The sequence below is a fragment of the Gadus chalcogrammus genome, chromosome 13 (genome assembly GCF_026213295.1).
Source record: "Gadus chalcogrammus isolate NIFS_2021 chromosome 13, NIFS_Gcha_1.0, whole genome shotgun sequence".
NCBI classification, from domain to species: Eukaryota; Metazoa; Chordata; class Actinopteri; order Gadiformes; family Gadidae; genus Gadus; species Gadus chalcogrammus.
The window spans coordinates 25,767,570-25,778,478 of record NC_079424.1 but is presented as its reverse complement, the minus strand read 5'-3'; the positions used below and the strand labels follow the sequence as shown (position 1 = coordinate 25,778,478).

The 10,909-nt window shown below is 41.9% G+C and overlaps 1 protein-coding gene across 8 annotated transcripts; it reads left to right on the top strand.

Annotated features, from left to right (window-relative positions):
* The first annotated feature begins 904 nt into the window (after positions 1 to 904).
* LOC130401456 (uncharacterized) lies at positions 905 to 10,594 on the top strand. Of its 8 annotated transcripts, XM_056605220.1 has the most exons (8): positions 905 to 6,651; positions 6,759 to 6,821; positions 7,077 to 7,301; positions 7,408 to 7,987; positions 8,098 to 8,393; positions 8,542 to 8,893; positions 8,979 to 9,624; positions 9,727 to 10,594. In XM_056605220.1, exons 2-8 carry the CDS (start codon positions 6,811 to 6,813, stop codon positions 10,227 to 10,229), a joined length of 2,613 nt encoding a protein of 870 aa, XP_056461195.1. In that variant the 5' UTR covers positions 905 to 6,651; positions 6,759 to 6,810; the 3' UTR covers positions 10,230 to 10,594. The 8 variants fall into 8 exon arrangements, with proteins under 8 accessions (XP_056461195.1, XP_056461193.1, XP_056461192.1 ...); XM_056605218.1 differs by having other exon boundaries at positions 6,759 to 7,301; XM_056605217.1 differs by having other exon boundaries at positions 905 to 7,301.
* The last annotated feature ends 315 nt before the right edge of the window (positions 10,595 to 10,909 follow it).

Genomic DNA, 10,909 nt, shown 5'->3' with positions numbered 1-10,909 from the left:
CCCTTGTGGTCCAGGGCCCAGCTCCCCCGCACAATGCTTTGGGTGACGGGAGCCGAGCCACAACAGGTCCCATGCCACCCCTGACATCAACCGGAGCCCCCCTGACGAGGTCCTGGCCCTCCCGGACCGGGGCCAGACACACACACACACACACACACACACACACACACACACACACACACACACACACACACACACACACACTCTCAATATACATCTATTCGAGAATAGGACACTGTCGTGGAAATATCAATCATAACGATAAATATACAATCACATACAAATTATATTAACCTTGTTTAGATAATTATTACATTAGAAGGAACTGTATTCATTCTCCCTGTATCTTAAAAACAAATCCCTCCCCTCTTAACTGAGAGAGGTTAAGTTCATTCGTATTCAAGTTCCCACTGGAGCCAGTAAATCTGGTTTTGTGACCAGGCCAATCGACTGACTTCTTTGTTGTGTAAACTATTTAGAGCCATGTCTTACAAACCTGCAGACATGTCCAATATCCACCCATTATATTACAAATTGACTTGGCCTTAGGTCACTTACACTCCCTGTGCAGTGAAGCTCCCCTCTAGTGAAGTCAATGGGCCATTCAAATTGGTTTCTCATCTTTGGGGAAGGGCTAGGGCTGGTTTCACTCGAAGAAATTATGCAAAAATGCATTGCAGTTCGACAGTTGCTCTGTGTGTGAATCCACACACCATCCATTTATGTACAGACACAATTATTATCTTTTCCAGACCTTGGGGAATGTGTGATTGAAATGATTAATCAAGGCTTCCGGTTTGGCAAATGAGTGGATAGACGTAAAATCAGGAGCTCCCGGCAGATGAAGTCTTAAACATTGAAAAGCCAAAATTCATATGCGCAAACAGAGAGGGGATGACTACTAAAGGGGAATCCATCAAAAATAAAACGGAAAAGAAGCAAAAAGAGCGAGAGAAAATGGGAGATAGAAAGGGAGATGATAAGTCTGAAGCTGCTAACGAAGACATGCTGGCTAACATGAAGGCTGGCTTTGACAACGTGACTAGGCAGATTGGGTCCAATAGCGAGGAAAACAGCAAAGAAATGAAGGACATTCGAGAGAGTATCCAGAATTTGGGAAGTATGCTGAGTCTAGAACTAGCCACTTTTAAGGTGGAGATGAACAACAGATTCGAGGCCTTCGACAGGGGAAGTGAAGCGCAGGGCAGAGATATCATAGACATTCAAGAGCGCGTCGTGGAGAACGAGGAATGGAACGCAGAGCTGAAGGGGATTCTCGCCTCTTCGCTCAAGCAGCAAAGGAGACTACAGGAAAAAGTAACAGACTTAGAAGGGAGATCAAGAAGAAATAATATTCGAGTTCGGGGAGTACCAGAGGGCACAGAGAAGGATTCGGTACCCAAGTTTATAGAGAAGTTGATACGCGAGAAACGTAAGTTCGGGGAAGATCCCGACCTACAAATACAACGTGCTCACAGAGCGTTGGCACCGAAACCTGCCTCGAATAAGAATCCCAGAGCTATCATTGTCAACTTCCTGCAGTACCAAATGAAGGATGACATCCTCAGAAAGGCCTGGCAGACAAAAATTGCGATTGGAGAAAAGATGGTGACGTTCGACCACGATTACCCAGCGGAGGTGGCTGCAAAGCGCCGTGGCTATGCGGGTCTGAAGAGAGCTCTGAAGGGAAAAGGGATTAAGTTCCTGTCACCTCTAACATCATTGAGAGTCCACTGGCAAGGAGGCGTTCAGACCTACGGCAGTCCACAAGAAGCTGCACGGGCGATGGAGGAGAGGGGAATGAAGGTGGAAGGTCTGGTCGAGAAGGAACAACCGTCGCTGGAGCAGCAGCTTGAAGCCGCTTATAAATGGCGCAGAGTTGGGGACCAGGAGACCGAAGTCGCTGGGAGAGCAAGGAAGGAGCTGATGCGGTTTTCTCGGAAGGAGTAGACGAGAATAAATTATCCTTGTAGCCGTTAACATGGAACAGGCACGAACTTTCGCATTTCCTAATTTTTTTAATTTTTTTTTACTCGTTGGTTCTCAAAGTTACGTAAGTAGCCTGTAGGCATATACTTTCCTATATGCCTATGTGAAATGGGGAGAGATAATGAACCCCAGTCTACCATGGGAGATCACTTTTTTCTTTACTGTTTAGTTAGAATAGCTGTTGCTGAGGTTTTTTATGTGTCCATGTTTAGCTTATGGGTAATGAAAGTGCACTGGGGAACTGATGTATAATGCAGCATGAAGGTGTTAAAGTGGTATCAGTGAATGTGAATGGGCTGAGTAGTCCAATTAAAAGGGCAAAGTTTATGGCCAAATTCAAAAAAGAAAAATTACAAGTGGTGTTTCTACAAGAGACACATTTGTCTACAGAGGAACATGAGAAACTAAAGAGGTTTGGGTACAACAATACGTTTTATAGCACTTTCCACAAACAAAACAATAGGAGAGGGGTAGCCATATTAATAACAAATTGTACCAAATTTGAACTTGGAAAAGAAATATGTGACAAGGAGGGAAGATATATAATGATAAAGGGTAAATTAGAGGGACAAAGAGTGACATTGATCAATGTATATGCACCCCCAGATAGCAAGAAAACCTTCTTTAAATCATTATTTGACATCATTAATGAAGAACTAGAGGGGATCTTAATATGTGGAGGGGACTTCAATATGGTGATGAACTACCATCTAGATACAACTAGCACAAAGAAGAATAGGACATGGCTTAATAGATATATGAATATACAACTGGTTGACTTGGGAATGGCAGACGTTTGGAGAGAACTACATCCCTTGGAGAGAGACTACACACACCACTCCGTCCCACACCAAATGTATTCAAGGTTGGACTATTTCTTCATGACAAAAGGAGACATGCATAGGGTTGAGGAATGTAGGATTGGGGTAGCAGATTTATCAGACCATAACGCAGTCTACATGACAATACATTTAAACAAGAGAAGGAGAACTACAGTGTGGAGGATGAATGTGGGGATTCTGATTCTGATAAAGACCCGGTAGAAAGAATAAAAAAAAATATAAATAGGTATATAGAGGAAAATGATAATGGGGAGGTAGATCCAAACATTCTTTGGGATGCGCTTAAGGCCGTCATTAGGGGGAACTTGATAGCTCAGACAACTCTGCTGAAGAAATCCAGACTAGTAAATTACCAGACACTAATTGGACGTTTAAAGGACTTGGAGAGAAAACATAATGCCACAAGTGACCCAGAGATACTTAGACAAGTGAAAGAAACAAAGAATAAAATTGATAATATACTACTGACAGAAGTGGAAAAGAAAGCTAGATTTGTTAAACAAACCTATTATGAGGGAGGTTCCAAAGCAAGCAGATTATTGGCTAGACGCATAAGAAAACAACAAGCATTGAATACCATATACAAAATTAGAGATCCACAAACTAATGATTTGCTTACCGAACCGGACGAAATTGAGAGAGTATTCAGAGAATATTATCAAAACTTATACACACAACCAGAAGCGGCAGACGAACAAGATATGGAAAACTTCCTAGACAGGTTGGAACTACCGTCAATAGGGGAAGAGCAGAATACATTATTGACGGCAGACATCACAGAGGAGGAGATGGAAAGGGCCATCTCTAGATTGAAGAACAATACCAGTCCGGGAAGTGACGGGCTTCCTTCAGTGTTCTACCGTATATTTAGAAAAGAGTTGACCCCGGTGTTGTTGGCCTCATTTAGGTACACAATTAAGGAAGGGAAAATCCCTCCTTCATGGAAGGAGGCCATTATCACAACCATACCCAAAGAGGGCAAAGATAAAGAGCACTGTAGTAGTTATAGACCAATATCAGTACTGAACGTGGACTACAAGATGTTTACATCAATTATTTCCAAAAGATTTGAGACATTCATGACTGACATTATAGACGAAGACCAGTCCGGCTTTATTTCAGGAAGACAGACACAGGACAATATTAGGAGGATGATACACATTGTAGAAGAGACTCAACGAACAAAGAATAGTGCAATTTTAGTTAGTGTAGACGCGGAGAAAGCATTTGATAGTGTCAACTGGATTTACCTATATAAGGTGTTAGAAAGATTTGGTCTCAATAAGGAATCTGTCAAGTGTATTAAAACATTATATCAAGAGCCGACTGCTAGGATCAAGGTGAATGGTAGTCTCACAGACTCTTTTGGTCTGGGAAGATCTACTAGACATGGGTGTTGTCTCTCTCCAACTCTCTTAGCAATATTCATAGAGCCATTGGCACAGGCGATTAGGCAGAACCAGGATATCAGAGGGGTGAAGGTGAATGGTACTGAACATAAGATAGGGCTATTTGCGGATGATGTGGTAGCCTACTTGGAGCGACCAAGTGAATCCTTCCATGCATTGATGAACCTGTTGGAGGAGTATGGGTATTACTCAGGATATATACTTAATGTTACCAAAACACAGATCTTGGCCATAAACTATACCCCTACACCAGAGTTAAAAAAGAAATATAAAATTAAATGGAATTCAGAAACAATTAGATATCTGGGAGTGAACATCACGAAGGGAGTTTGATCTTAGTTCAAGGATAGAAATAATTAAGATTAATGTATTACCGAGGCTATTGTACCTCTTCCAAACTCTGCCAGTAATGATACCACCGAAACAGTTCATGGAGTGGGATAGATGGATATCCAGGTTCATATGGGGGGGTAGGAGGCCAAGAATTAGATTTAGCACCATGCAGCTCCACAAGGACAAAGGGGGCATGGCTGTACCGAAACTACAAGACTACTTCTATGCTGCACAACTCAGGGCTGTAACATGCTGGTGTAATAGAGAATATGTAGCTAGATGGAAGGATATAGAAATGAAGGTTGAGGCTAGCCCCATACAAATATTAATGACCGATAGGGAATTGTTTAAAAGGGAAGAGAGATTGTTAGACCCGATAACTAAATTCACATTGTGGACTTGGCACTTGGTAGTGAGAAAGTATGGAATAGAGAATGAAATAAGGCCTCTGAGGTGGATAACCCATGACAAAAGATTCAAACCAGGAATAAGTGATTTGGGCTTTGAGAGATGGGCAAATAGGGGTATTACAGCAATATGCACACTATTAGAGAAGGGTAAATTGCAGAGTTTTCAGGCTATAAGGGAGAAATTTGATTTGGAAGCAAATGACCTCTTTCGGTATTTTCAGGTGAGGGATTATTATTTAAAGGAAATAAAGTTAAAAGAACCCAAAGAACAGAACATGATTATTACAATAATGATAAATGCATATGAAGGGAGAAAATGTAGAGTGATCTCAGCCCTATACCAAGCTCTAGGGTCCAGTGGGGGAAATGCAACTGTTTATATTAAAGAAAAATGGGAAAAAGAAATTGGAATAGAAATAACAGAAGATGACTGGTATACTGTGTGCAAGGGCCAACACTCAGCCACCATCTCTAGGATATGGCGAGAATTTGGATGGAAAAACATTATGAGGTATTTCATTACACCAAAGATTAAGGGGAGATACGCACCAGACCAGAAACCATGTTGGAGGTTGTGTGGTCAAATGGAGGCAGACCATACACATGTGTTTTGGAAATGTCAAAAGATGAAAGGATACTGGGAGGGAGTGTGGAGTGTGCTGAGGGAAATATTGGGATATGAGATACCAAAAACTTGTCTTGTATTATACTTGGGGAACATTCCACAAGAGGAGGTACAAGGAGGGGATAAATACCTGGTGAAAGTATTATTATTGGCCAGCAGGAAGGCAATTACAAGGGCCTGGTATAAAGTAGACCCCCCTACTAAAGAACAGTGGCTGAGTATTGTGGAGGAGATCTATGACATGGAGAGATTTACACATACCCTTAGAATGCAGGTTGAACAGTTTGAAGGAAAATGGGAGAAATGGAATTATTACAGAAGGGGTGAGGGTGATACCACTACTATTCATAGTAGTGGTATTTCATGCAATCAGTAGTTCTCTAGGCAGAATGGTCAAATCAAATATAGCAAATTAAAAAGGCTTTTTGAAGAGAAAACCCTTCTTGATCAGAAATAGCAATTAAAATTGCTTTTAAAGGCTATTGCCAAGGAATAACAGCGCTTTAGAAGTAGAAGGTAGCAATTAGAATTGCTTTTGATTCAATGGATGGCCAAGGAATATGCTCTTCGGAAGTTCAGTAGATTTCAGCTGATAGATTTCTGTGGGAAGTAGCAGGAACCTTCTTGCTTCAGAAATTTCTGAGAGTGAATTCTTTCAAAATCAGTCCAGTATTTATGATGCAATGATGAGTCTTTGCTCATTGGTTAACAGAGCCCCAGTGCAGTGAAGCCCCACCTTTATTCATGTGCTGCTTTAGAAATTGTCAATGGGCCATTCAAATTGGTTTCACATCTTTCAGGGAAGGGCTAGGGCTGGTTTCACTCGAAGAAATTATGCAAAACTGCATTGCAGTGCCACAGTTGCTCTGTGTGTGAATGAAATGCATCAATTTATGTACAGACACAATTATTATCTTTTCCAGACCTTGGGGAATGTGTGATTGAAATGATGAATCAAATGTGGAGAAAAAGCCAATCTTGGAAAAAGTCTGCAAGTTTGCTGAAGTTTAACCAAAATGAGAGACACATCTTCAAAAACACAGGTAAGAACACGCCCCTTTCAGCTTGCAACAATAGCTTGTGGGGGGAGGAGCTCTATGCAACAGGCATTATAAATACTGGAATTTCATGGTGAAGAATTTACTTTCAGGATTTTCTGAAGCAAGAAGGCTGTTGCCATTTCCACTGGTCTCATCTTGAAAATGCATCAAAGGTAAGCCTTTCTTTTATTTTTCATGAAAATATGTTGATATGATCTGTAGATATAGAATACACTCAGCTCTTCATGATCTACAAAAAAGTAATATCTGAATTATTTTCTCTCTTCACATACTGAAAATTGTATAGGGGTATTACTTTATTATTTTGTAATATTTGATATAGTACCATTCTCCTTTTTACATTCCATGCTTTGTAATGCCTTGTATGTAATGCCCTGCTAAGTAATGCCTTTTTTTTCTAATTCAAGTAAAACAGCAAACAGGCACTACTTGCTCTGTCCACGCTGTCTCAAAACACAAGCAAGCCTGTCTGTCCATTTGCGGAGGGTATGCTTGAAGGATGGCTCTGATGCAGCTGTTAATGCCATTGTTGACAAAGCAAAGCACGATGCAGCTGAGCTCCTACAGAAAGGCAGAATTTTCAAATATTCAGATCTCACTGCAATTACGTCAGATGAAAATACACTCAAAAGGTTGGTGGTTTCGACATTACGTGCTGTGTAATCAGAGTTCTTTTTCAGATAACATTTTTTAGATACAGATAGTCTCTTATTGATTTCTTGCTTTCTTTATTGACAGACTGGTTGAGGAGCTGAAACGTCACCATTTGGTTGTGACTGGAGAACCCTGCCCCCCGGCAGAAGCCAACACCGAGCCGTTAGCTGCTCAGACACTGCCCAATGATGATGATGCTGAAGTAGGACCATCAGCTGCTGAAACATCTTCTTCAGAGGAAAGCAGCTCTGCTGCCTTAGGCGAGGGAAACAACTGTGACTTTTCCAGGGAGAGTGCAAGTAGCAGTAGTCCCAACAGAAAGACCCGTTCTGGTACTGCTGCAAAGTCAAAGTCAGAATCAACATTTGACATCCTACAAATAAAGTTTCCGGTAACAATTGCTGGGCCTAAACCACACAGGTCCACATCCACTAGGCCAACCACGAGCCTTCTTGAATGTCATCAGGAGGCTCCTGATGACATGGCTGATGAGGCTCCTGATGAAACTCAAGAAAACATTAAAGGAGCAAAGTATTCTGCAGCTGTGAAGCAATCCATGTATGAAAAAGGCCTTTACAATCGACATTCTCTGGATCACCCACTCCTTCAAGCCTTCGCAATGCACCTGAACAAAGAAAAAAACATTCAAAACTACAAACAGGAGGTAAGGACCATTAAATATTTCACACTTTTTACGAAAACAGCTATATGCACGTTAACAAAAGATGAAGCTACACATTCATGAGTAATTGAACATGATGTCTTTATTTCCAGGTTGAAAATGTTTCCCGGTTTCTATATTTTGTTAACAACGAGGAAGCATCCCTTCAGTTTGTCTATCAGAGACAGAAACTGGATGTTTTCCTCAAGGAAATCACTGGCCTGACTAAGAGAACACAGTCAAATTACCTCAAGTCCTTGAAAAGATTCCTGAATTTTCACACGGACAGAACCAACCTTCATAGTATGGATGCAGACCTCCATGAAGAGTGCACAGAATATAGTCGTGTCCTCACATCTACGCTGAGACTCCTGAGCAAGCAGGCAAAGAAGGAGATCTTCCAGAAAAGGTTTGATTATTGTAGCTGTATAAATGGTCATCTTTTGCCTGGTCCTCTTATCTCATCTTGTTGTAATTTGAGCACATTTAATACCGGTGCATTTACTAAGATACTGGTGTCTCACATCACATTCTTCACTCTTCTTTTTTTCTCACAGGCACGCCTTTCTGATGGACGAAAATGCGTTGACAACTGAAGACTGTCAGGTTGTATTGGTCCAGGCCAAGGACCCATTCTTGGCATGTATGGATAAACTGTCTAAAGATGATGCTGTCGTATTGGATTCTGCAGATGAAACGCTTGTGTTGTACTACCTTGAAGCTGTTGTGATTCTAGGACACGTTCAAAGGCCGAGTGTCGTGCAGAACATGACTGTGAGTGAGTGGTTATCCAGGGACAAAGCCATCTCAAAAGAGACAGGTGAGCCACTTTGGGTAGTCGGAGTAAAGGAACACAAGACATCAACGCAACAGGTGGCGACATTTGCGCTGTCAAAGGAGGAGGAGCACGTAAGTTCAGATATTTTCTGTTACAGCTGAGCATAATCTCATAATGTCTTTTTCTCCCCTCTATATCATTTATTTTCTCCTACAGTGGTTTGATTTGTACTACAAACGGTTGCGGCCAGGCTTCCAGAGGGCCGCCAGGAAACGAAAGAGGGATGAGGATGAGACTGATCCAAAAGATTTCTTCTTCCTCTCCAGCGTAGGGAGGCAGATTCACCGCCCCTCAACTGACCTGAGCCGGCTGGAAAAAAAGTTCGCTGTCCCAGCGGTGACCAGCCAGATGGCCCGCAGAATCCATGAGACTGCAACAAAGGACATGCCCAGTTCATCAAAAACATTGGTGGCCAGTTACCTTACTCATACCAATGCAACAGCAGAGCAGCATTACCGCTACAAGACAACTGAGAATATTTTAGAGGGCAACAAAACTTTGATTGCTTTAGCTGCTGCAACGTCTTCTTCAGAGGAAAGCAGCTCTGCTGCCGAGGGAAACAACTGTGACTTTTCCAGGGAGAGTGCAAGTAGCAGTAGTCCCAACAGAAAGACCCGTTCTGGTACTGCTGCAAAGTCAAAGTCAGAATCAACATTTGACATCCTACAAATAAAGTTTCCGGTAACAATTGCTGGGTCTAAACCACACCGGTCCCTTTTGGAGGTGGATGACGTTAGCTGGCGAAAAGCATATGACTGTTGGCTGCATGGGCAGCAGAAACTACGACAAGAATACGTTCGCTGTGAGTATATCCTTTCTATATTGCTCCATATTAAAAAACAGATACAAATTCAAAGTTGTCAATTATTGTATTCATGACTAACAAAACTTGTTTTTTTCACAGCAAAATTCCCTTGGCGTCAACCATCAACAAAGTCTCTCCAAAAGTTGATTAAAAATCAGGGATGGGATGGCACAACAGACACCATGCAACTTCTCCGCAGTTGGATACCCTCTGGATCTGGTGAAAATATCATGGACTGCACAGCAATTCAGAAACTTGAAAAGAATCAGAGATGGAAAGGACTTCGTACCCAACAATCTGAAGGGCAGGGCACAAGCGTCATGGCAAAACGCAAGTTTCGTGTTGGTGAAGTGGTGTGTGACTACCATGCGGCTGTTGTCACAGTAAGTGATGGCAAGGAGGACAGCAGATGTGATTGCCACACCAAGCAGCCGCCAGGCAAATTAATCAAGTACTCCGAAAATAACTCAAACGTAACGCCCAAACATTGCCCTTTGGTATTGAATGGAGAGAGAATGCATGTGACTCTTTTTCTTGCAACCAAGATTATTTCTCCAGATGAAGAGGTGTTGCTCCCTCTTAGTTTCAAAGGAACTCTTTGATATACTCTTAAAGCTTACAGGGCATCTGCCTTCAGAGACACATATGACATGTCCCTGGTTGGTGAAATGTTTCATATGTGTTTTTGTTGGTGCTGATGGCTTGTTCAGGGAAAGCTTGTGTAGCTTAAAATTGAGGATTTGTTCTAATTAACTTGGTTTTGTATTGTACATGTGATAAATGTTTTTTCTTCAAATAAAGGCTTGCGTAATTTCACCTCAAGTGTCTCTCTCTATGTTGACACCTCACACCTCACCTGACACTTGGCATCTTAAGTGTCTCTCACACACAGCTCACTCTACCTGCAGCAGCCCCTCCCCCTCCCCCTTCCCCTTCTCATGACAGGCAGCTGAGGAACAGCTTGGCACCGCTGGAGCTGGACTTCACTGAGTTCAGGGACTAAAAGCTAAAAGCTGACATCAACTAAAAGCTGACATCAGTACAATCACCACCACTTTCAGAAGTAAAAAACATTGTAACAGTTTTTTGAGTATATCCTTGTGGACTTAGACTCAGAATGGGAATAAAAACGTTTTTGCCAAACGTTTTTTTAGTGTCCAGCTCCAGTTAAAGTATCACAGAGAGTAGCCTTGTAGTGCTGTGTAAGTGAGAGATCTTTTTGTTAGTCTTAACGATCATTCACAAAAAACACTTATTTCGGAAGAGGTAAGCTCATGTGTTG